General features: G+C 44.5%; 1 protein-coding gene across 3 annotated transcripts in view; it reads left to right on the plus strand.

Annotated features, from left to right (window-relative positions):
• LOC135394860 (leucine-rich repeat-containing protein 70-like) overlaps positions 1 to 27,111 on the plus strand; it is a 404,291-nt gene that overhangs the window by 134,699 nt on the left and 242,481 nt on the right. For all 3 annotated transcript variants that reach the window (XM_064625891.1, XM_064625889.1, XM_064625890.1), the window contains one exon: positions 16,808 to 16,857. In XM_064625891.1, coding sequence (XP_064481961.1) covers positions 16,808 to 16,857 — 50 coding nt within the window. The remainder of the gene's footprint in view (positions 1 to 16,807; positions 16,858 to 27,111) is intronic.

The raw sequence follows: 27,111 nt of genomic DNA on the forward strand, positions 1-27,111 counted from the left end.
AAAAAAATCTAAGTTACAGTGACTCTTTTCGAAATATATATATAGTTACCACGTTAAAGTCACTTAATTACTTTACAGTTACATTTTAAGAGAAAAAGCGCAATGAGTAACTCGAAAAAGAAAATGTTTTAGCGCTTGTACTATTCATGCATAGATATACCGTGTCATAAGCATAGGATTTCCCATCGACCCTAACAGTACGGTGGGAATCCATCCTGGCTGAGATCCTGGCTGTGTATGAGATGAAAAAATTTGAGCAGTTTCTGGCTGAGAAGAACGGCAGGATATCTGAAGCCACGACAAAATGACACTAGGGAACTTTCGCGTGGAAAATATTGCAATACCTCAGAAACTTAGTTACAGTTGCATTATATAGTTGCTTTAAGGAAAACCGGCAACAAGTTACTTTCGCAGAAAAGTAACTGGCTACCATCTGGACCACCGAAGGCCAACAGTCACCGGCGAATCCAAATTTGGATATTTATTTCAGCGATCAACAATGACAACTGCTTCCGCTCTATGCACACTACCGGCAGCGGCTCCAAGTACCTTACGGTGGCCCAATCGACTGCTGGTGGGACAAATATTTGCGCCGCTCTGCACCACAGTAAAAGCGGTATACGGCACCGCAAAAAAACATCGTTCTGCAGTCTCAGACATGCCGCAAGACACACAACTGCCCGTACGAAAAAAAAAAAAAAAAACAGCCTGTGCAAACGTTCAAGAAGTAGAAGGATGCTATGGGCCGGCTTCCACTGGAGAATAGCGTGCCGTGTATCTAGCCAGCTGGCAGTGATACGCCGCCAGGCGGACTTCATTAGCGCTGCTGTTCTTGCGGGCGCATTTCCCTCATGACGGCACAGACGCTCCACAGGGAGATGTCACCTGGGTATTGAATGCACTACTGCTACACGAGGTCCAAAATGAGCAGGGAGTGTCCCCGCTCTGGGCTGAAGCTCGGAACTTTCCAGAACCACCGGGTGGCGTATCCCAGAAAATACTGAACTAAGGCGCAGGCAGGGTGCTCCAAGAGCGCTCCCTCGCGATTGAAGCGCCAGACACTTTTCTGGCACGAGTGGTCCTCCCAACCCACCCAGATCACAGATCCGCAGAAGTTGAGACCTATCAACTCATTCAACGGGTCGCTCCACAGAAAGCTAAACGCGCGCCTTTTGTGATGGCAGTCTGTATTACCGCTGGCGGGGCTGAAACAACTGCTAAAAACCACAACCGACTGGTAGAGTAATCCGCAAATGAGCAAGTTTAAGCTGCCGCATCACAGCACTACAGCGGCTGAATACTCGGGGTCAGTTGACGCATGATACCCCTGCACTGTCAAAAACTACGCCTAGAATTTTTACTTGATGTTGTACTGGAACTTGAAATGGGCATTTAAAAAAAAAAAAGAAAGCGACACTTTTGGACCTGTTCAATCTTGCACCAGAAATTTTATGTGGGGAAAAATTTATTCATGGGTGGCCTAGGCTCACTTCCAAATGTTCATATACAGGCGAGAGGAGGCGACAGGTGACAAATATCTACAAATGGTATGTGGTATGATCAGTGGTATGTACAATGATGTATGTACAGAAATTTTGCCGTTATATTCAAATGCCTTCAACATTGCCATGCGCGAAGTGTCACGCAAATGACCACCTTGCTCGTGAATGTAACGCCCGTAGATGCTGCTGGTGTGGGTCTTACCACGAGGTGGAATGTGAGAATGTGAAGGGAAAAAGAAGAACAATGAACTTTCTGGCAGGGCAAAGCTGCTGCTGCGAATGCCTGATCCGAATTCATATGTCCACCGACTAATCATTTTTACCTCCAACTCATTTTTGTGCCGACCGCAGATTGCACGCGTTAGATTCCGTGGGTCACCAGAGTTGTCCTCGGCGGATGCCTAAACCAAACGGCTTATACAGGAGTCCCCAACCGTTGCATTGAACTAAACATGCGGTGTAATCCAAGCCAATCCAAGCCACTGACAGCCGCGAGCAAGAGATAGGGCACGGCCGCGCTCCTGAGGCGCTCAACCGTGTCCAGTGGCAATAAAATATAGCTAGCCTAAGAAGAGAACGTGTCATGTGGCCAGACTTTCAATTTTTCTGTGTGCTTTACCAGCTTGCCTGCACTCTTTCCATCCTTTTGCTTTATTGTGCCGAGATATGAAACCTGCGCGAGTATATATAATTAAGTAAAAACTGCATGTCTTTTCTGGTACGTTCGTAGAACTGACACTTATGTATGTGTCGTCATGAGCATAACTGGAAATGCCTTTCCTGTTATGGGAATCAGGATCGGTGCACATAGTTGAAGCAAAGCGTACTTTCCGTGCTCTTTATCCGGTACCATCAACATACAATCCTGTAAATGTTTAAATTGGCTTTATTGACTTAATTGGTTTAAAATGGAATTGGCATTGATCTGCTTGATGCTGCGATCATCATTCACGGATAAGCCGTGTCACAGCAACAATGCCCCTGTAAAGGCTGCTCTCCCACAATAGGAGTATCATAGAGGCGAAACCCGCGTTTCGTCCATCCGATTCTCGTACATCTCCGTGACTGACTGACCAATTTCTGCACTTCTTGCATGTAATGTAATTCGTCTGTCTCGCTCTCTCTATCACTCTCTTTATTTGCACTCTCTCACTCACTCACCATCGCCTCGCCTTTTTTTTTTTTCTTTCGTACGTATGCGGAGTTCATGGGCTGAGTAAATTCACATGGATTTACTCGCGCACACTTTTCCGCGCAAACACCTTGATCCACGATGTGATCAGAGAGCTTTATGTAGAATGAAAGAAGGAAGTCACTGAAAAGGTTAGCCAGCTGTGGGACTCGAAAATACATCTTCTGGATTGCCGGTCCAGGGCTCTACCAATTGAGCTAAGCTAACACACCTCCCCAGCGACTTCCAAGGGTGCGTCATTTGAAGGGACAAACACATCCACTCACTCACTCACTTACCCCACGTTCACTCACTCACTCACTTACTTATCCCACGTTCACTCACTCACTTACTTATCCCACGTTCACTCACTCACTCACTTATCCCACGTTCACTCACTCACTCACTCACTCACTCACTCATCCCACGTTCACTCACTCACTCACTCATCCCACGTTCACTCACTCACTCACTCACTCACTCACTCACTCATCTCACGTTCACTCACTCACTCACTCACTCATCCCACGTTCACTCACTCACTCACTCACTCACTCACTCATCCCACGTTCACTCACTCACTCACTCACTCATCCCACGTTCACTCTTGCATGTTTTCTCACTCACGCACACGTTCATACGACGAGGAGACGCCAGCGGCATCTGTTGAACACGATCGAAATTGATGTTCTGAGGCTGGAACACAGAAGAAAGGACAACACAACACACAAGCCTCAAGTGCCTAGAATCCTCCATTGTATTCCTACACTGCGCGTAGATAACGTTGTTGGAAAGTGGCAGAAGTCTTGATCCAAAAAAAATATCCAATTCCAGACATTAAGATGGAGCTTATGGATGCAGATACGATAGCTGCCGAGTATCCGTGAAAATCCTTTAGCTTTATAGGAGCGTGAGAATTGGGAAGGACAGAGTGTGATTATGAGTGTGAGGTTGTTGAACTCTTCGGAAATATATCAGGCTAGGATGAAAGGTGCCGGGCACTTTTCATCATCGTTAAAATTTTGAAATCGCTAGTTGGATGAGAGCTCGGGAAATTTTCACAGGGACTGGAAAATCAATATTTTTCCTGCAATTCCTATATTTTCCCAAGTAAAGTAACCTTGGGTCCACGCGTTCCTTAAGACTTACGCGGGCACTTTCGTTACGTCCTGTATCGTCTAGCAACATAAAATGTTATCCCCTGCTTGAACGCAAACACGTTATACCGATTGTATGAACCAGAACGGTATTTCGCGCTTTCAGCATAAGGCGGTGAAAGCCAGGACATATCGTCTCGTAGGACCATCGTAAACGTACTTCTTATCAACTGCGATGTGTGATGTATCTTATACAAACACCTTTCCCTCAGGGCTGTGGCGAGATAGGCCTGCATCTTCGTGCCTGGATGCTCTCCCTTCACCCAATGTCATCATCATCATCATTATCTGTAGTTGTTGTTGTTCTCTTCGCGTGAAGGATTCCCTTCAGGGCATGTCTTTTAGCTGTCATTCACCAGCTTCCTTTTTATCTTCGTTATTGGTACTCATGCGTAGGTCATGCTATTTGGTTTATGGCCACGATATTTTCCCTGTCAACCCCAGCCGTCTGTAATGTCAGAGGACTGTTTTTTTTTTCTTTTTGATAGTGAGCCGTCATTTTCTAACAGGGCTGTGCTAGCATCGGAGGTAAGAGCACTGATCAGCTTTTGTCTTTCTTAGCGCATCGGTTATCACGAAAGTGCCCTGTTATATCTGGCGTGGTAATAAAATTTTGTTTGACGGCCGATAAAAGCTGCGATGAAATCTAATGAAATTCCTGCTCCCATGTACTACTCTGCGCTGTAGTTCTTCTAATCCTTTTTTTTTTCTGGAGTGTTGAAGTTTGCCACGCGTTCCTGGTTTCCCTTGACCGATGAGAACGACTGCCGACTTTCCAAAATGAAAACAAGTGAAGTGTTCAGAATTTTGGGGTGATATGTGGGATGGATGAGCTCGGGGCTCCTAGACTATGTCGACGCCATCTTGCGATGAGACTAAAGCACGCAATTTTTACCTCATAAACCAGGACCTTTCGTCACCTTGAAGGCGGTAGAGTTTTATCGACCAGGTTGCACATGAACGTCGTTCACATGTTTTGAGCCATCAAGCATTCTCTCTTGATTGTGAACCTTTAAGGTGTTGCCAGAACTGCATTCTAACGTTGTCAATATAATAATATAGACGCAGTTGTGTACTACTTTTTTGTTGTATTGTTGACGGATTAGATGAAAGTACGCGCGTTTATATCTTCGTATCATGCACGTAAACGAATAGGTTATGTGAAGCTATGCAAGTGAATACAGCTTACAACCGTTAAAACATGATAAAACATGTGTAACATTATTTACAAACATGTGTAACAAACATGATAAAACCGTTAAAACATGTGTATCGGACGCAAGTCTATAGGAACACTGTTTCACTTTTCTTCTTATCTCTGGAACGCATTAAAAGATTGCAAAACAGTATCATTCTGAAAAAGAATTGAAAATAAATTCTGGAAAGAAAAAGAATACGTGGTGAATTAACCACACACTGACGAGCAGAGCACGCGTATCTTAGAATTGAACATCTTCTGTCAGGGAATAGTTTATCGACGAAGCTTGCTCGTGGCAACCATAGCTCAACATTTCGGGCCTTCGAAACTGACGATCACATTCATCTGATAAGGCGCGAGACTCACGTCAAGTTCGACATGGCATATCTGTGAGCTCGATCATGCCGCATATTAGTGGACTCACCGGATAACATCACACATGTAAAAAAGAGCAGATGTGATGTTATCTGGTGAGCGTACTAATATGCGGAAGTGATCGAGCTCACCGATACGCCATGTCGACCATCACGTGAGTTCGTAGCCATGCCCGAAGTCACGCCTTATCAGATTGTGATCGTGAGTTTCGAAGGCCCGAAATGCCGAGCTACGGTGGCAACTATAATAATAATAATAATTAATTTTTATTCAAGAAAGCAAAATAGATATATAACAAAACAGGCCCGTCTAAGCCGAAAGGCTTGTGGCACTGGGCCTGAGGCAATCAGCAGCATACAGTTTGACAATATACGAACATATAGAAGAACTACATCCTATGATAAAGTTTCCGTAGGGCTTTTTTTAGTTTGTACTTAGACTCCAAACAGAAAATGTCAACAGGGAGTTCATTGAAGATACGAGGTACGTAGCATTGCCTGCGACAGAATCCATATTTTGTATGTGGAAATGGCACAACAAAGTTAACCCGCCTGCGTCTAGAAGGGCAGCATTCGCTAACCGGGGTCCTATATGAGGGGTCCCAAAAATGTTTTAAAGTGACAACGTAGTTAAAAAGGTTAAAGAATGATTGTAATTTTAGTAGCTTGATCACTAAGCTATTTGCATGAAACTGCACTGCTGTCACCGTACGCGATTGCATCTAGTGAGCCCTTGCAAGTGTTCCAAAACAAAGAACGGAATGGGCCTGAGGCATCGTGAGACATCAGACATTTCTTGCTCTCTGAGTGTTTGCGGAGTCACTTTAGCGCTGACATTTATAGCAGCTCCCTTTGCGAAAGCTGAACACAGAGGATGCATTACCGAGTGAGCAAGTGAAGTTGAATTGCAGGGCATCATTTCTTCGTTGATGTAATGGATACGGCAGCCCATTCACGTTGCTTCCTTTTCTGGTGTGTCTCATATTCCGGCGGGTTTCAATGCCCAGACGTCGACAGGAAATAGCGAAGACCAAAACGTGGGCAAGCTCTAGACGGGAAGGCAAAGCAAGGTCGGGGCTCAGATGTCCTGCTCAGGTAATATATCGCCATAAATGGCTTGGAGAGAGCATTGAACTAGAGTAAACTTGTGCTGGAACACGATGGCAATTGGTGTTCTGACGCTGGAACACAGAAGAAAGGAGAAACACGCAAAGCCTCCAGTGTCTAAGAACTGGGGAGGCGTGTTAGCTTAACTCTGTTGGTAGAGTCTCGGTAATGCAGAAGATGTGAGTTCGAGTTCTACAGCTGCCTAACCTTTTCAGAGACTTCCTTCCTTCATCATTCATTATGCTGGAAGTTGATGGTGTAATTAATAATGCGAATAATAACAAGGAATGTCATAAAGCAGATCTTTATCGTCTTTCTTTTTCTCCTGGGTAAGCCGCCTGCGATTGTAGTAGAATGGTAAGGTGCATTGCCCTTATGAGCTCCTCCACGACAGTTTTACGCATTTGCGAAGCTCTTGTCGTTAGGTAATAAATATCTGGTAGTGTAAAAGCCCTTTCATCTAAGCACGACCAACCTGATCGAATGAGCGCTTACCCCTAATGGGAATGGCAATAGTCATGCTAAGGGACGACATTGGTACGCTTCGCCAGCTTTGTTAGTGTCGGTCGCGCACGTCATTTACAGCAACTCTGCGAAACTAATTTTGGCTAACGGTTCTCGTGCACGATGAAGGACGCTAAAGACGAATATTGTCATTGTGGTCATAGGAGTGTTGCGCAGAACACGGTGTGACACTAGGGACAACATCACTTTTGTAATCGCCGGATTCTGTCTATCAAATTCGAAACTCTGGTGGTTACACCGCCAGTCGAGTAACGCTAAAGAACCCGGTTCAAGTCGCAAATTAGCTTCACTTTGTGCCATGACGTCTTTCCAAGTTCTGGGTCGCAGGATATTCGAGCAAAAATATACCTTCCCACGCTCAATAAATGCAGAGTCACGTTACAACGCCCATGACCTGTTCCCTCTTGACCCCTCGTCTCTTCCCCACTCACACTTGTTCCTTTGAGTGCGTCGCTCTCCCTTCCCTCCTCGGGTCGCATCACGTGGTGTTCGCGGCGGCGTCCCCGTGTTCCCGTCGCTCTCAGTCCGGCTTTCTACTCGCAAGGAGAATGTTCCACGCTCGTCGTTTTGTGGCAACCACCGAATGAGCCTCGGATTATCACCTCATCTTGGATTTTCTGAGCCCCTTACAAAAACGGTACAACTCGGTCGGTTTCCTGAGGCTTGGTGAAAGCCCTGAAATAAGTGAAAGTGACCGTCTGTGGCTGTGCAGTGCGCGTACACAATTGTTGTGAGGTGCACGTGTTCGAAGTTGCCTGTTGATGTCCTTCTGAAGATAGTGGACGAAGTGTTTGTTTTTCGACTGAGGTGCTTGTACAAGCAAGCGGATATCGTTGCGTCTCGACGACGCGAAAGGTTGGTGTGTGGTTTCCAGAATGCCCCGTAGCGTTTTGGTTACAATGAATTCGAGGTTAGGGGACAGGGGTAGTAAACGCCGGCACTATGATGCTGTCATATTTCACATTTTGAATTGAAAGACGTTATACTTTTTTTTTTTATTATTCGACACTTATAGTTTTATAGAAAAACGATTAGAGCTGCATAACTTTCTTTTTCGCAGGTGGGTTGTACGGACAGGCGGATATTCTGTCGGGCAGCGTATACAGCTACTGGGCTAAAATTCATTAATTAACTAAATAGTTAGATGTTTTCTGGGAAATGCGAGATAGCAGAATTGGAGCCAGTCATTATTCAAATCCATGGCCCTTATTAAAGACCTCTGATAAGCGAACGTACCTTGAGATATAAATCCCCGAATTTTGCTGCACAAATGAGCCGAAGCTACGCAATCCTCTATGCACTCTCTACGCTGTTCTCTATGCACTCTCTACGCACTTATCTGGGTCGGAGAGCGGTCTATTTGGCCAACAGGTTGGCGCTTCCTCCAATCAGCTCCATAGCTCCAAAGCACGTGACCCCCTCACGTGGAATGCCTGTCGCTCTTTCTGCACTCGGGTGGTAAGTATAGTTCTGGTTTCGGTTCACTTCGATAGCGAAATTTGGCAATTTATATCTCGAGAAGCACGTTTGCTTCTCAGCGTGTTTAATAAGGACGATAGACTACAACAATGACTGGCTGCGATTCTGCTATCTCGCACATCCCAGAAGGCATCTAATTAATAAGTTAATGAGTTATAGCTAATTAGTAAATCCAGTAGTTGCACACACTGTCCTACAGGATCTATAACCTACCTGCGGAAACCAAAGTTATGCAACTCTTTTTTATAGCGTCAGCTGCATAGTGGAAACTTTCCCGAGATCGCGGCGGCGTCCTCGGCATTCGCACGTCCGCACAAAACTCTTATCGGATGTGCGCTCAGCGCTGGGAGTAAGGAGGAGAATCTCGAAAGTGAGATAGCTGAATGAGCTGGCAATGACTTCAACTTCTATCACTGTAAGGCGAATATCGAAAGAACTTTGGCGAACGAATTGCATCGACTGTAAAAGCACCGCCTACGCACCATCAGCACCCAGTGCGTGGAACAACAATAGACAAGCCCCGCTCGTTTATACTCGCAGCCCTAAATGTACGCTCCGTACAGCTTCACGCAGAAGACGTTGCGCACGACTATGTTCTCCGTAAGACACCACTTCTGTGTCTTTCCGAGACTTGGATGAAGACGGAGACACCGATGCAAGTTTGACGGCTTCAAGCGCTGCTGCTGGGCGCGTCGCAGTGGCAAGGGCAACCGAGCGGCCGGAGTTGCCATCTACCTGCGTGCCCGAGTACTGGCTACACCACTTGAAGTCACCCTTCCTGGAGACGACGTCGGAGAAATTTGTGCCCTGCAGCTTCCCACAGGGGTCGTGGTGGCTGTGTGCTACTTGTCGCCTCGCGCCGCGCCGGAACGCATCCGCGACTTTATCGTGTATGTACTCGCGCCTTACCGCACACGCAAGCTTCGCATCGTCGGAGACTTGAACGTGGACGTTTCACTGGCCAGGAACACCACTTTCCTAAGTGATGTGTCCGAACAACTGGACCTTACGCTGTGCACCGATATCCGCCAATCCACAACTATACATGGCTCGTGCATAGACTTGGTGTTCCAGAACAGGCCCTTCGTTCAGGACACCACTCTCCTTGCCAACCATTTCAGCGACCACAAATCTCATCACGCTTAAACAAATTTGTCTACACACTTTCATCCGGCCTTATTTAGCCACACGCGCAGCCGACGTCGAATTTCGCGTTAGAGGAGTCGTAACCGTCCTGTATTTTTTTAAATACAAACGTGTGTCGACAGATTCAGTACCAGCGTATAAATAGCACCCTGTGTTCCGCTGGTTGACACCCTGTATATACTAAATATTCGTGCCTCATTTTCCCAGCTGCGGCGTTAAATGCTACCTGTCCTCGCACAGTGAAGAGTACACTGTCCCATTTCCGCTATTATGTCATACGGTTTCTCAACGGGAAAGGTCGCGTAACCGACTGAGGCCAATCACTGCCGCTCCGTTCACTTTGAGGGACCGTCCTTGGGACCTGTGTCCTGCAACACCGTCGTGCCCTGCAGATTTTCCTGGATTTTCTGCAAGACACCGGTCTCCTTTATGTTCTTTAATCCTGATGTGCGGCCTTGCTACCCTCTCTCCTCCCTCGTCTGCTCATTGTCATTTTATATCCATACAGTACCCATCGGCATTGGGATAGTGGGCCACCACGCCGATGGCGAATTTCCCCATTCATTATCATCAGTGTATCATCAGTCTACAGTGTCGCCTGCAGTCGATCATGGCCGCATCACTCACATTGGCAACCATTCTCGGCCCTGGGTCTAACCAGACTGACCATCGTCAAGTTCTTGAGTATTTCAAGATTTTTCTTCGGGACACTGGTCTCCTGTCTACCCTATGATCTGCCTGCGTACCTGTGTGCTGTGTGTGTAGTATTTTTGTGTGCTGTGGTTTTGCCTACCGTTCTGATGTCATACTGACTCCACTGACTATCCCTATTTAGCATCGTTCATCACCTCATCATCAGGACACATCACATCCTGCCCCATTGTGCCTTGGGGTAGTGGGCCGCACCTCAAGTGGCGAATTTCCCCATTCATTGTCATTAACTTATTTGTTGTTGTTGTTGTTGTATTTGTTGTTGTTGTTTTTTCTCTACTTAGTTACTTAGTCTACTTACTCTACTTAGTACGACGGTTAGTTGAAGTTGTTGAATGTTGACCTTCTGTTTCTCTTTACAGTTTTAGCTAATTCTCTTTACAACGACGCTAGAAACTGGGCGCACATAGTGTTAAAGAATCTCCTCTGTCGCGCGGCGGCACCGCGTGCCATTTCGTCAAATGTAAAAATTTAACAATTTTCTGAAAGGTTTGTAACGTAGTAGGTCACGCTTACCTCTCATGTCCATGTCCATTATAGTTAAAAAAAAGGAGTCATGCCACAGGGCAACTACTGGGAGAAAAGGAGGAGTTGTGTAGCTACGTTCATGACGTCCACTCGCACGTTGGATAAAAATTGCAATGTGTAATGTAGCTGTAGTTCAAGTTGCAAATCCTACTACTTCTGCATTTGTGCTGTAGTTATACCTAGTATGAAACGGGGAGCCTCTTGCTACATGATACTTCCTCAAGCTAACCCATTTTTTTTCTTGATGCCAAGACACCTCCGCTGGTGTCTAGAAGCAATTTAGTTCGTGAAACGTGGACTTTTTCAATCAACAAAATGGCCTTGTAGTGTTTTTTTTTTTTAACTAATACAAATTTGAGCGCGTTCTGTTCCATGGCAGTTCACCGCCATGCTTAATTCTCTGCCGGAAATGAATTACCGCTCTTTTCACGAAAAAAATCTGAGGGGCCGGATATACACAACACACTTGGCGTCGCCACTGCGTGAGCAAAGTAGTTTCAAAGTGAGCACCGCTCGTTTCTCTGTGCGTGCCGGAACGTTGTTTGCACTAGGTAATTACGTCAGCTCTGGGATGCAATTAAAACGAGTCCGGGAAATCCCTGGCACACACTACATCTTGCTCATATTCATTTAATGCCCTCAAGGTTGCACGTACCAGATGATAGGTTGTACATAGATAATAATTAAGTCGGCAAAGGAAAATGTAAAGGGAAAAAATCAAATGTAACGCATAGCCCGTGCACGTCATTTTAAAATGAACGATATTCATTAGTGCATCGTCAGAATGCTTCGCGAGAACGTTGTGACGAACTTTCTCGAATATATTGATGAGGGAAGGCGATTCCAAGGGATTTTTTTTTTCGCGGAATAAATGAATTACCGAGCGCATTCGTCATATTTGGAGATACAGAATATTTACATATGTAAGGTGCGTACTCATTTATGTGTATTCAAGAAAGGAGTCAAGTGCATGTTTTTGGGCGAGGAATTATGAAATAAATATTTAATGATTACGGACGTATGAGATGAAATATAATTATATTAATATTTAATAGTCATAAAGTTATTAATGAAATTGTATCTGAGCAAACAGGGCCATTCTAGATTATATTAGATATATTAGATATATATATTAGATAACGTTTCTATGATTTCTTACCTTTCTGTGGATTAAATGCCTGATTAATGTCACTTGGGTGTGACCATTGTATTCAACTGTATTCCACATTGTATTCCATCATTATCATTAACTTTTAGTACACTCTGTTGTCACCGTGCCTCCTTACAAGTTCAAACCTCTGCCTATATACTGAACGCTTCAGCGATGGCTTTCTGCGTGAGATGGAGACAATATCTAGTATTTTGCGAGCATTCTGATTCTGGAAATTCAACAATATGTAATGCATGTACCGATAACGGCGTTTTGTGCTTCGCGCGTACTGACCTTATTAGTGGAAATAGATCCAGGCTTCTGCGGAATCGGCACAACACGCGGCCCTGTACATCTGCGCCTACATGAGTTCCTATACCTGCGTGATGTGATGTGATGTGATGTGAATAAAGAAAAAAATGGGGATGTAAGTTTCGACGAAGTCAAACTGGCTACCCCAGTACACTTAATACAGAAAGTTCAATCTGATGATGAGATGATGAAAACGCAAAAGGATGATGTCCAGAGACGAACAGAGATGATAATTGAGTTCAACATGTAGGGCAGGTATAGGGCTTTTGACCTATACCTGCGTTTACATCTGTTCCTACATCCGCGCCTACATACTTGCCTGCACGCGCGCCTCCGTGCATGCATTCTACGGCAACGAGCTCACGGCGAAGGTTATAGCAAGACACGGAGCTTTTCCATTGTGCAACAGCTCCAATCTTTGCCAATAGACAAATATTACATCACCTCCATTTTGAAACGCTCTACGAGACACGAGTACCATTCCTTTTTACGCTACCATGAAATACATTCTCCTAACAAAAGCGCAACATACAGACACAGTCTCAAATTCTTCCAAGTGTAAAAGCGGCAATAAGAAGTATTCCTGCCGCATTTATCCTCCGAGTATATGCAAACGAGCTCCTCCGCAAGTTTCATTTTTGTCTTTTCTCTTTTTCCTCGCCAGTCTGTGCTGGAGGAAGGATCAGAAGCAAGGATTACATGGAAAACTCGCGGAGATTTGGACAAAGTTTGAGAGTCCGAGTAATGCCAACGTGATATACCGATCACGTGCATTGGGGTGCATAATCTGGTTGGCGCAGGCGACGGCCGTGTGAGACGAGAAAACTTTGATTCAGAGTCTTAAGATAAGCGTACATTGTACATGCAACTATATTTATTTTCACTGCTGTACGCAGGAATGCTTAGGTGGTCGGCACGGGTGCACGGTACAAATGCACGCAAATGTGCTTCAACACAGCCACCAGAACAACTGTGTACTATACACATTACCGAATGATCTGCGCTTGATGCTATAAGTCCAGAATTTCTATTTGACGTACACATGCGAGTTCATGTTCTTCTGTTGTAATTGCACATGTATCCATGGGCATGCATGTGCACATGTTTCTGAAAGAACTGAAAGGAAGGTACCGTTCAAAATCGTTTCTGAAGTACAGCTCAACAAGGAACGAATGAGAATTTATGAAGGTCCTCGTGTGACTTTTATATATCCTCATCTGTCATGGTATCTCTGAATTCTTGTCCTGTCGGAAGTTGCACTATCTTTTTCCTGATTTTTTTCTTCAATATTCCTGATGCGCTGTTGGTCCAGTTTTGTTTCTACCCTGAAGATACCTGAATTCTGTGTGTTTTGTCGTTCTGAGATTTAAACCCTTTCCAATATCAATCATGTTTCGACCTCGTTGGAAATGAAAACTTTCATCGCGTCTTGTGACGCTTGACTCTTTTCGGGTGTTTCCAACATATACTTACACCGTGTTGGCTTAAGCCACGGAAAGTTCGTATTGTTAATATATTTTCTTTTCTTTCTTGCCGCTGTGATTCGCTTGCCTTCAATATCTGTTGCTTTATTACAGTCTCGAAATGTACGAATATGCTTTCCAAAGGTAGTGGTCTTAGGTGACACAGGGAACATTGAGAACGATATAGTGCAGAATGGACTGGATGAACTGGATCGCTGTTGTTCCTAATTCATCCACCAGGGTCCAGTCGTCACTGACGCCCAGCGAACAAGGCTATCGCAACAGGTTTGCGCAAGCAGTAGCTTTGTGGTGGAAGCTTCTCTATACCCCCATAAAACTCAACAGCTCCCGACAAAGAGTTCTATCTCCGCCAGCGGGGACCATAGTTTGTACATTGAGAGTTTGACGTACGAGACGTCTCTTGGGCGTACGAGAAGGCGGGGGGGGGGGGGGGGGGGACGATAGACATGTTTTGTTAGAGCCAATGTTTTGCGTGTTTGCTTTAAAATCATCTAAATGTGCTCCGAGTACATTATATAAGACGAGTGTTTTTGTCACATGATACAAGTGTACAAGCAACAGTTTGCAGCATGCGGGTGCACTATGTTGTGACTCGGAAGCGCTACGCGGCGGATAAGCCAATCACGGACATCGTGCGATTTGTAGGCGGAGTTGACCTGTCTCGAGATATAGATCATCATCCGCGATATATTCACCTAACGCCCTAAGCATTGCCTCTTATTCGGCCATAAACTATCACTCCGGTGGCTGAGCTCCTCGGCTCTCCGCGGGCTGAATGTTGTAAAAAAAATCCCCGTAATGATAGCTAATACAAGGTCATCAGCGTGGAGAGAAAGCGAAGGTCCCCATTTCTAACCGGACACAAGAAAACTCCTATAACGAACTCAGCGACGAGGTACTACAGACGAACTCGTCGCTGAGTTCGTCATAGTCATTTACCGACCGGCCCCATTAGTTTCTCATTCAAAACTTCTTTAAATAGGCGTTACAGCGTTCTGCGTTTCTGTTTATCGCCTTGCTTTGTACAATGCACGAGCGGCTAAAACCGACGTTATGGATACTGAGACAGTATCTAGTAACGTTTCTAGCAACGTTTGTACTAAATATTTAAATCTATTTTTTTTATTGTTCCGTGTGAGCGCCGCGAAGCAACTGTGTCGCTGAGAGGCGTACAGGCGTGGACACATGGAGAGAGGACAGCAGGAAGGAGTTATGGGAAAGGGGGGGGGGGTTATTAACGAAAGGAAACTTCTAGTTTGCTTATGCCGATTTGGTTGAGTGATATCGCACATAGTGGAACGTTCCAGATATCGCACATTATTTGCACCTGGGATGAAAGGAAAATAATTTCGGTATTTGACGCAGATTTGAGGTTGCGCAGCAAAGGCGTTTTGAATGCAGAATATTCTCACCTTTTTGGCGCACTTTTCTTTTCTCTTCTTCTTCTTTTTTTTTCAGTGCCTTCTTCGATTAATGAGAAGGTAACTTGTGGAACTTAAGCAGTTACTTTGCAAATCACCAACGCATCTTCCACTTCACCTATTTCAGCTTACCCGTCGCGCTGAACCAATCACCTGGCATCCACCCTACATCTCTGCTAGTAGCGTATTGTATTGAACGTGATAGCACGCATATACAGCGGAGTATGTTTAGTCTATATCTCCGAGCAAACATCAGGCTTCTGTATGAGAACAAATCTAGCGACAAATTCTCTCCATCTCTTAGATGCGGCCTGCGCCAACATTAGCTCCCATTATCTTCACACATCGTCTGTTGTCTCTCAAAACACTGCAGTCTCCGTAAACAGACGGCTGGGTGACACATTCCATAAGCGCTGTGCAAACAGCGTTGGAGTGGGTTACACGGGTGATTGTCTGTGACGACGCGAAGTGTTCTGTAGCAGCTGGATGCACCGGAGACGCTAAAATTCCCATTTCCTCCTTCTCCTCTCTCCCTCCTCCTCTCTCCCTCCCTCTCTATCTTTTCTGCCGCAGTCTATGCGCAGGCTATTTCGTGTCCATATAATAGTTCAAATGAAATACATGGGTATAATGAGTGTTCTCGCTCAATGCTTGGAATTGATAGCTCTGTGTTCGGCACACTGTATTGGTACATACAGGGGTCTGTGGTTCATTCATTCCACTTAAAGAGAAGGAGAAGGTGCATGGTATTGTTTCGGGTATTACCGCTTGCTCAGTTAGTTTTTACCATTCTTCCAGTAATGAACAGAGAAGATCTGAGTGCCGCGCGCTCTCTTGCTTAGATGCATGACAAGGAAGAGAAAGAGAAGTGTGAGAGTTTGAGTTTGATTATAGAAAAAAAAACGGAAGATATTGAATTCGTCACTGACGAATTCTGCTACTCCCACAAGGAGAAAGAAAAGGAGAAAAGGAGAAAGAGAAGTGTGTTACACATGTGGTTGTTTCTTTTCCTTTTTTTTTTTCTTTCGCATAGCGCGAAAAATACGATCCTGTTCAACGAATATAACGTTTTTTTTTAAATTCTTTTTGTTCTCGAAAGGTCTACTACGGAAGAAGCTACAACACATCCTTTTTGGAGTACAAAGCGTTTCATATTGAGGATCGTAAATTGGAAGCACCATACAAAAAAGAGACAGAATTCGGTGGCCCGCGGAACCGCGTTGGAAAAAAATAAGAAAAGAAAGAAGTCTTGTTCACGAAAACAGCAAAATTGCGCAGCAGCTCGAGCAGTACGAAGCACTGAAGTTCAACGAAACTTTTTTTTTTAGTGATGGTGACTGAGGTTGGTTTCGACGCAGCGGGCTACGAACGAAGAAAAACAGAAATGGTGTCCTATTGTCCTTATTGGGAATGCTGCCCATGAAATACCATTGCCATCTCGCTTAGGAGCAGAAATTCTATTGTTGTGTTGATTGTACGTTCATGTGCTGTGTACTTCACGGGAGCGACCGAACTATAGTGTAACATTTTCTTTTTTTGCAGGTACGACCTCCCTTTCTGAATTCACTAATTTCAAGACGCCGTCTGGGGTGGTGAGCGATTTGCGTTGTAGGTAGATGATCAAGAGAGAGAGAGAGAGAGATAAGAAAACCTAGCTACGTATCCCTGTTGTGAGAGATATTTGTGTGTTATGCAGTTCGTTTGTTCTATTTACAGCGAGCCCGAATGTACTTGTCGGTTTCATGGTCCTCTCTTACCTGTCGTTGTCCCTCTAAATTTATTTTAGCAATCGAACGGGCACTTCAAGCGGGTAAGCGGCTCTGTGCCGCTTTTTTGAAATAATCCCATTTGAAAAATAAAATAAAGTTTATTTGTATTGAATTTCCCCGAACGGCTTTTCGTCGAACGCTGTTTCATCGACGCCTGACCAAGGTTAGGTCAGGAGAGTTGAGTTTGATTATAGAAAAAAAAACCCCGGAAGATATTGAATTCGTCACTGACGAATTCTGCTACTCCCACAAGGAGAAAGAAAAGGAGAAAGAAAAGAAAAGGTGAAAAGCTAAAAATAGAAACACATCACCCCTCCCAATCACCGAACTGTACGTGACGAGAGATTTTTACGTATTTCACGCGTTGCCGCAAGAAAAAGAGGCGGCCACCGATTCGCTGAAACGGCGTTCGATGAAACGTCCATTTTTGACGAAATGGCGTTCCATGAAACAGTGTTCGACGAAACGTCACGGAACCGAATTTTTCGCGGCAGAAAATCAGAGCGCTGAAGAGGAGATAGCGATCTATATATTCGGTAAAATAATTACGATAAAATAACAAGTAGTACCGCGCTTGATTATTCGAAACAGCTTAGCAACCTACAACACACATAAACAAAGCTTAATCGAAAGTCGCATGCATGAAAGAACGGAGAGCAGCGAAAGCTGCGCTCTCTGAGTAGATCGGCAGACTATAGTGGAATGGGACGTACACAGATCAATGGCAGATCGATGCCAGGGTTGAATAAAGGCGTCGGTGACAACTACGTCTCTCTCTGGCAGACACACAAAGCCTCAAATGATTGGGAGAGACGATAAATTGTTCCCACGTTATTGTCTCGCTCTGTCTCCGCAAATGATTTCCTTGCGGGGAAAAGGCAGAAAGTTTCTCGGCAAAGGTCGACTGCTGAGGTGAATGTATACGTGGATGCCTGTATCTTAAGCTAGCTTAAGTTATCGACTTCATTCCGATGGAATTATTAGTTTACAGCTTTGAATACACGATGTACCTTGTAGTGCTGCAACGTTAAAATGTGCCACCGGTGGTAAACCATAAAGACCGATGAAATGCGTCATACCTGGGCAGGACTGCTCACACTAACTGCAGAGCGTGCACTCTAAATCTTTTCACACCTTTAAAGGTGTAACAACGTGCATGGCGCACGCCTTTTTAGGTGTAATTTTGGTAACATCATAATGGAGCACGGTTGCGCACAAATTTTCTTTGCTCGTGTGTTGTCTGTCCTCCAAAAATTCAGTCTTGCAACATCTCAACATTGTTCAACAGTATTGTAGACACTTGTGCGTGCTCGATTATCGATAGCAATGCATATATGCATTAGCTCGTACCTACGATATCCAAGACATAATGAAAGCAAAATTTGCACTGACACTTGATCTTTAGTAATGCTTTCCAAATTTTGTAAAATATCATCCTGGAGATTCAATGTTACGCAACCAGGTTGAATGTTCATAGCGCACACCTTTAAAGGTGTGAAAAAGTTTACAGTGTGGTCCTGTGTCAAGCGTTGCCGAGCAATTTGTTTTTGTGGCTTGGGTTAGAGACAATTCCCAGAACTACCATCAATTAACCCACTTCTGTGAACGATTACGTTGATTGTCGTTTCAGTCCTGGTGTGGTAACTGGCAGCCGTTTTCATCGTGCCACAAAATTAAACCGATCCCCTTATCGTAACCTAGAGGAACGAATTCATTTGATGATTATTATTATGATGATCATGGCCAACTATGGAGCAAGCGAACAACAGAACCGTGGAATGTCTCGATTGATGTGTGCTATTCGAACATGTTTTCACGTGCTTGTTCGCTAAACTTTTTATGTCACGTGGTGTCACATAGCCCCCTAGTGGCTGGTTGGCCCTATAAAGGTATTGCTAAAAAAATCGTATGTTACAGCTCCATCACGTTCACGCTGCAATAAAACTGGGACCCTTCATGCATTCGCCACCCAACCGCCACCTGGAAGCGTTACGCAGAGGCTGGAATGGGCATATTTCCGTACAGCTCCATGGTGCACATCACTGACGCACCGTGCATTACTAGTTGGAGTCGGGTGAGGGAAATATAAATGGAAGTAAGCCCGTGGGTTGATCACTAAGGCGTGCTGACAATTAATATGAATATGGGCCGCGCGCCCTCTATAATGCTACCTCAGTTTATCCCATTTCATAAACAGTGTAGAGGGCTAATTACGGTGCTTTATGTACACCTGGGTCGTTAAGCACGAGCGATGGTAATGTCTACGACCACTGAGTTGCGTCTGTGCTGGAGAGATTACTGCGATAATGCTCAATTACCCTTTGTACGTGAGAAACTTTGACGGACGAAATATTCCCGGTTGATGGAAATAATTTTTCCAACAGACAAAGCAGCGCGCGTTGCTGCTGGATGTCGTGTATTGCATCGCAAATCAGCCATTACAGTTCCACTAAAAGGCAACGAGGAGACGTTGTGCCAGTAACCTAGTAGATTCTCCTGAAGCTGACTACGCTTGTACCTTAGCTGTGGTTAGATCAGCAGCATTTTGTTCGTACCGCCACACCCACTTGGTGAAATAAATTGAAACTGAAAATTGAAACCTAAAGGGAATGGTAAGGATGGTGTAAAACCATCATTCGCGCTTTGGTGTCAGTCGCTGCATTTTCCATTGAGTCACATTCTGGGAAAGACTGAATAAAAAGAACACCAGTACGACGTGCAAGTGAAATATTTATGCACGTGTTACGCCGCCTTTAAGGAGAAAGCAATGTTGTAACATATTTTCGCGCGCTAACGGCGAGAATGGAGGTCTCAGGTCCTGTTAACCAGTTGAGCTTTGAGGTCATGGAGCAACGGGGTTCGCTTATCGTGTTCACCACCTATTTAATATATCAGTATGAAAGTTAATATAATTATATGTGAAATATTCACTAAAGGTAGTGTCTTCTCTATTTTTCCCCTTAGGTTAAAGGGGCCGTAAACAGGCCACCAAACATTTCTGAAATAATGATACCCCACGAAAGAACGCAGATCATAATGCCCAAATATACATTTCGTTCGGCTCGTGCTAGCTCATTCACCCGTATAACTGCTTTCAAAGATGAGTAACCAGCGAGCCTCTCTCCACCACGCATACGTCACATGGCTACGTAGCGTTTTGCTGTCCAATAGGGGAGCCGAGCTGCGCACATGACGTTTCAAATTACCAGCCAATAAATATACTTCGTTATCAGCTGTGAGTCGGAGCGCTCAGTTTGTTTGTGTGAAACGACGTTTTGCGCTCCGTGGTTCCGAAATTCAACGTCATGACATCTTCAACATCTCCGGCTGGCGCAAACGTCAACAGTTGGGCTGCTATCACATGACGCGATTCGAACCCGGGTTCCTCCCAGTCACGACGTGACATGGATAGCACGCTATCCACTGTACCACGCGAGCTGGTAACGCGCGATGCTGAGTGGCTCAAACCAAAGTACGGCACCCCAGTTGTCGGAACCATTCGAAGATGACGAAGGTGTTCCATCGCGCACCTACCTAAGATTCCAGAACTGTAGTCCCGGATATTCATTCGCGCTCGTGGTGTGCTGCGTGCTACTGCCCAGAAAACGTAGTGCGCGTATGATACCTAAATTAAACGCATTTCTTTTTCAATTTGAGGCTGTAACTGTTTAGATTTTGGATAGAAGAGGATTCACGTTCATCTAGTCCAATTCCGAATTTGAAATAAAATCATACGTGGAACACTCGATCGTAATTGGTGAGCAAAGGGCTACATCAAAATGACGTAAACTTAGAGCGCGGGGCGGAGCTAAAATGCGAAAGAGTGCAGTGAATATTTCATCCGTATGCAAGCGCCTTTTGTTTTTGAGCGTTTGTAATTGCAAGGAGTTTTCACTGCATAAGTTTCAATAATATAACACAAAGAAATGTGCACATTTCGTACCTGTTTACGGCCCCTTTAATGGAACCTCACGCCGTCTACACAGCCTCCGTGTGGTGCTCAACGAATCGTCCTGACGACGTACCATACTAATAAAAATTAATTACTTCAATCGTATGTACAGGTTTAACTCTATTTGATTCGTTTTTAGAGTCGTTTCTAATTTCTTCTTGTATTGCAAACTAATTTCTTCTATCTCGTCGTTTATTCTTTTGGGGGTTTGTCTTTGACGATCCTCAAACAGATTGTCCTGCATGTGTTGGTCTTACGCGTGCCAATGTCAACGGTGAAAGTGAACTTTGAAGCAGCGTAAATTCAAACCCTTGGTTCGGCAGTGATGCTTGATAATTTACCGTTTCCTACACTGCTAAGACGGAACTTCACCGCATAGCACTCTCCTAGCCAACTACCATTCCGAATAACATCGTTCTCTCCCTCCATCGTTCTCTCCCCTGATGTGCTGAAAACGGGGGAGGCGCACGCCTTTTTTGTGGCACTTATGGGATGAAACCAGCAATGGGATAGAGTATCGCCCCTGGCGATGAAACTCCCAAATAATCATCATCATCATCATATAATAAAGTTGTTGTTGTTGTTGCTGCTGTTGTTGTTGTTATGACACTTAATGCGTACGCTTCCCGTTTTCAACAAATCATGAGATGGTGGCTGGCTTGGAGCGTGCTATTGTGGTCACCCTAAATCAACAACATGTCGTATCTACAGGGTGTTTCACCTAACCTGATAAAAGTTTTATTAATAAAAAACACACTTGTCTGAGCGTCATGCGCTCAACGTAATTTTTCCCGTGGGGAGACTGTGCCCCTTACTTCTGAACACTTTTATGAAATTTAGTTCGCGGGAAATTGAATTTTTTCGCAATTGATCTCCGAAATTTGCCAAGTCAACTTCACGTTTTTTTTTTGTTTTTGTTTTTGTTCTTGTTTTGTTTTGTTTGACAGAAATCGGGCGTCGGATTTACGTGCACCGGCTTATCGCGTTGCATCGCAAAATGCTTTCCTTATTGGTTTGGTAATAGTTCAAAAACAATTGCGAAAACCGTCACTTCGAGATGCGCGCAAATTGTCGACACTCCACCATCTCGCTGATGAAAGTGAGTTCTGAACCTGGGCCTCAAATTCTTCTTCCGATGACTAACGTTGCGTCATCTTCATACTTTACGTCTGCACACAATACGGAGATGCCGTAATCTCTTTGGATGCGACGAGCAATTTCCCTGAGCGATTTGAATCTTTCTCGAGTGATCCTTTCGCGATACATATTTAGATCACTGGAAAATACTTAAGGTTGAATTGATGGAAAAGATAGTCTTGAGAGGCATTCAGAAATGGAATGCCAGCTCGCCCCTTTTTTTACGTGGACGAAGCTTTCCATGACAGCGACCAGAAACCAGGATGGAACAAAGATGGACGGTGTGGGACCTCTTACAGATCAGGTCACTGAGCGGTGTATTTTGAAACGCATGTTTTGTAGCACTTCCATACCCACACAATAATGCGACGTAGCGGGCAGAATATTTGAAACGGTCGACACAAAAGATGTCTGAAATCGGCTTTGCTTGAACTAGTAACACGCATCAGTCGAATATTCTGAAAGCTTCTCCATCATTCGTCAGGCTCGTTTAAGTGGTTGTTGTTACCCAACTGAGACCCCGGTTGCTTAAAGACATTCAAATCCTCACCTAGACAGCTTATCGGCTTTCGAAATGTGAAGAAACCCAAGATCTGAGGAATAATTCATTATCGAGAGAATAGAGAGGTAGCGAGCGAGCTGGTGGTATAGATCCATAACTTAAAAACCCGAGACTAGGGGACAAAAAAATGGAAAACCTTGAGAAAAAATGAGACCTTGTCTGTGTTTTTCATTTTTTTTGTCCCCTAGTCTCGGGTTTTTAAGTTATGGATAATTCATTATGTTCTCCATCTGGCTTACGTTCGAGAGAGCCTTAAAGCATTTACGAAATCATGGCAGCACCATTCGAACATTTGTAGATTTATTGAGCCTCAACACCATCCCGATTTCGTATGATTTGCCACTATGAGGGGGCGATGATGGGGAGCGTTTGAAAGTTCAAGGGCTTATCCTTTTAGTAACTTGGAGAGCACCTGGTGATAGTTTGGGCGGATGTACATTAAAAGTGTTGAGGCAGTTTCACTAAATCGCTTCTCATATGAAATAAAATGCTAGGGCGCCGTTTGCGAGAGACTTGTGACGGGGAAAGGGCAATGTTATTCCAGTCCCATTTCACAATCTTTCTCCTTGAAGGAAGTGAGTGGTCAGCAGCATGCTGTCGGATCAAAAGTAAATAGTGAAATCCACTGTGACCTGCTTGAATTACCAACTATTTCAAGTAAATGCTGTGCCATTGATATGAATCGCTACTTGTGATGTATTTGCCGTGCATACGATTATAGATTATTCCATATTCATTCGTGTAAGTGTTATTATTGAAGTGATCGTGCTATGCTTATATCGTGTATCCGAAGCCTTTCCTGATAGGGTTGACTCATTGTGTCGCGAAAATAATATGCAGGGAAAGCGCATTTGTGTTCAGGAAACAACGTAAAGCTTTCTTTCCCGCTCGCTTTCTCTTAGTGTGGCAGAGCACGCTTTACAGGCAGGTGCCTGACAATCGTTGTTTCTGGCATGCACTCTTGATGGCCGACGAATTCCTATGCTCATGAAAGTGATACGTTACCGATAACTGGATGCCACCTACCACATCTCCCTACGCTTGTGCTTTATTGGAAAGGCTTATTTCCAAGTCTTTTTATACTGCATCAGTGCTGTATCCGTACGCTTCGTTCACGTAAACCTGCAAGGTTCCAAGTGTTATTTGTGCCAAAGACAGGGCTTCTCCTAACAGCTCAGTATTTATATTAAAAAAACAAATGGAAAGCACGCACACACAGGCTGTGCGACAAGGAAACGTTCGAACGGCAAAAAAAAAAAAAAAAGAGGAGGAGTTTGAGTTTACGAGTATGTTCGTCGATGCACAACGTCACGCATTCTCGTCTGATAGGCACACTATGATGGCTCAAGTTGGAATGTCTTTGCAACTAGTCGTGCCCTCGGGTGCCCTCAATATTCGCATATTTTTGTTCGGTGCCGCTGAGTCTTTTTTTTTTTTCGCTATGGTATTTACGATGCTCTCTTCGCATCATTTCCTTTCTTCCAACAGAGTAGTGTCGTTTGGTCTTCCAACTTCTTTTGTCTACCTTTCTTTCACCTTATTCACTGTGTGCATAGCTGAAAAAGAACAAGAAAAGAAGACGATGACTGTGAGGAGAGAAAAAAAAGTGCATACAGGGCATGTTGGGAGAGAGGCGGGTAGTAAAGTACTACCCGAATACCATGTCAATGAATTTGAACGTCGTATTCGACTTCACAGAGGAAAAATGTCGGCATCGCAGTGGAGAAAAAATGTCTCCTGCGGGCCTTTATGGTTTTTATACTTTTTTTAAAATACTTTTTAATAAAGTCGGCTCCAAAGCTCTCACGAGAAAAAGGCACGGAAAGAAAATACGGGTACGCATAGAACTAAAATACGTTTTAAGCAGGGAATAAGATGCAGTAAGTCTCAGGGTAATCCAGAGACAGATAGGGCTTAGTGGAGTGGTTCTGAGAAGAAGAGATTTTCATACCGCAAAGCCGAGAGCTTAAAGTTGGAACGCCTACGCTGTAAGGATTATAGTTGGTACTTAGACTCCTGCTTTCTTCTTTCTCTTGTTACGTAGAGCGGTCCACACATGTCGTGAGAACTAGTTTGGAATCTACCTTCCGTCACTCTCGTTGGGCTTACAAGGATCTACAAAAGGGCGTGTGAGGAAAAAAAAGAAAGAAAGAAAAAAAAAAACTCCATTCCGTGACCCAACGTTCTTCAGCAGTAAAGGTTATAAATGTAATTCTCTAAAGTGTCACAGGCAGTCCCATAGTTCATCCCGATGCAGGTGTTACCGCCATTTAGGAGAATAACCCTCTTATTTCTTCCCTCCGTATAATCTTCCCATCACACTTTATCATCGCTGCTGCAACCTTCGTTCTCGTTTTGGTGGTCTCTCCTTGGCCATGTGACTCACCTGAAATTGTTAGCCGCAGTCACTAACATTCTTAAGCTGTCGAAAGAGGTTGAATTCTGGCGACGCCTTCTAATCGACGTTATTGTTAGTTCATGGATATGTTACATGGGACACAAGCGTTAGATACGCTTGGTCTTGATGCCGATAACAAATTGAAGTAGGTAGGAGCAAACGTTGTCCCTTGTACGATAATATAGTTTTAGTGCATCGTACGGTATCGCCTTTGCGTACGTAAGGAACAGCGTTGGAGGTTCTGTACCCGCGCAAAACATAGAGAGCGTTGCGCAGCCCGCAGAACCACCACGCTATTCCTTACGTACCGAAAGACGATGGCGTACGATGCACTAAAGTTCTAAAGTTCTCTTTAAACTAAGACGTTCTCTCTAGCATCCAATCAGTTGTCAGGATGCCATCGCTTCACTATCGGATTTCAGCAGGAGCAATCCCAGAAGTGCAGACGCTTCGTGCGCAATAACGAATGTGCGCAATAATATTTACCTCCTTAAGGGATATCGTTATCAATTCATATTAAAAAGCTGGGAATGCACACGAGAACAAGGGAGAAGGGACTTCTGACTCACAACTGGTTGGTCGGCGGTGGGCGGGTGGGTGGGCTGGCCCATAAAAGAGATAAAGGGAAAGGGCCCACCAAATAAAGGGAAACGTTGAAAATACGCGCTTTTGTTCGTTTCGACTCCTTTTCCCTCGCTCTTGTGCGCAAGTCTGCAGCGTTGAACTTTCACTTTCACAAGCTCAAGTCTGCACTATTTTGAGCGCATTTTTACCTTGTATTCACACGAGCGACATCCTTACGGAATATTCTAGTAGAAGAAAAAGCGAAAACACTGCTCACAGACCCGAAGTTCGGACCCGTGTTATGTTGAGCATTCACACGGTGCCGAATATCGGCAGTGGCGAACTGCGCATTTAGCAGACGACACCGTTAGCGTGTTTTCCTGTCGTCTGCTACGGAATATCTTGTGGCTGGGTAGCAGGACATTCCCCACGGTTAGCAGTGTACTTGAAGACGCGACGTTGAGCGCTCGTGCTCATGTGACAGCAGAAAGCTATGACACTTTTCGCATCTTCCGCTTCTGGGGGAATGTCGCTCGTGTGAATACACGGCTATCGTCACATTCTATCGGCATATTCCGTCGTGATAGTCTGACGTAGCAGCTCTTAACCACAAAATGTTACACCTCTACACCATTTCCGTCAAACCCCCAACAGCGTCGTTATCCAACATTCCTTTAAAACGACAGCCTCGCAGTTTCGCTACATTAACTCGCCTTCGCCCAAACCCTCCATCAACTGCAACTAAATTTCTAACAGTGCTTTTTTTTTCTTTCTTCTCTCGTTTTTGCTCCTTTTTTGCTATCGTGTAGCGCGTCGTGACACATGGTGTCTTTCTTCGAGTTCCTTGCCCTACTTTGACGTTCAATGTCATCGAACCGCACGTTGATCGATTGTCACACAGATGTTTTCTTCTTTTCTACTAATGATGAGGTGCGGTATCAAGTGTCAATGATCGGAAGACCCCATTCACAATCACCAGCGTTCACCGTCTTGTTCTTCCTTCTTTTGCAGCTTCTTATAAGAGTTGGCATCCGAGTGATTTTTGATTCCCCGTGTACAGCGTGACCTTAGAATGACCTCCAACGAGCAGATGCTTTCATACACTCGGCCATGCCTCGGATAGAATTTAAGCGTGACTGGTCTGTGTAGAAGGGTGAATACCCTTTTAAACGCTGAAAAATTTAAAATACTTTGCTGTGAGGGGTGATCCGAATATTTTTGTGAACATAAATATATAAGTAATTTTACTCGAACTCCTGGAGCAGCAGATGCGCGGAAATATTTTTAAAAGAGAGAGAGAGAAAAAAAAAGTGAGCATAAGCGTTCTCACTTGCAGAATGTGAAATCCATTGTTTGCGAAACCTTCCCAAAAGTTTCCTGCTAGCTTCATAGTGCTCGTTCCCGTGAAAACACATTTTCGCAAATCTCTCGGTGCATTACGCGACGCGGCTGCTTTAGTAACGG

The sequence above is a fragment of the Ornithodoros turicata genome, chromosome 5, assembly GCF_037126465.1.
Source record: "Ornithodoros turicata isolate Travis chromosome 5, ASM3712646v1, whole genome shotgun sequence".
In the NCBI taxonomy this organism is placed as follows: Eukaryota; Metazoa; Arthropoda; class Arachnida; order Ixodida; family Argasidae; genus Ornithodoros; species Ornithodoros turicata.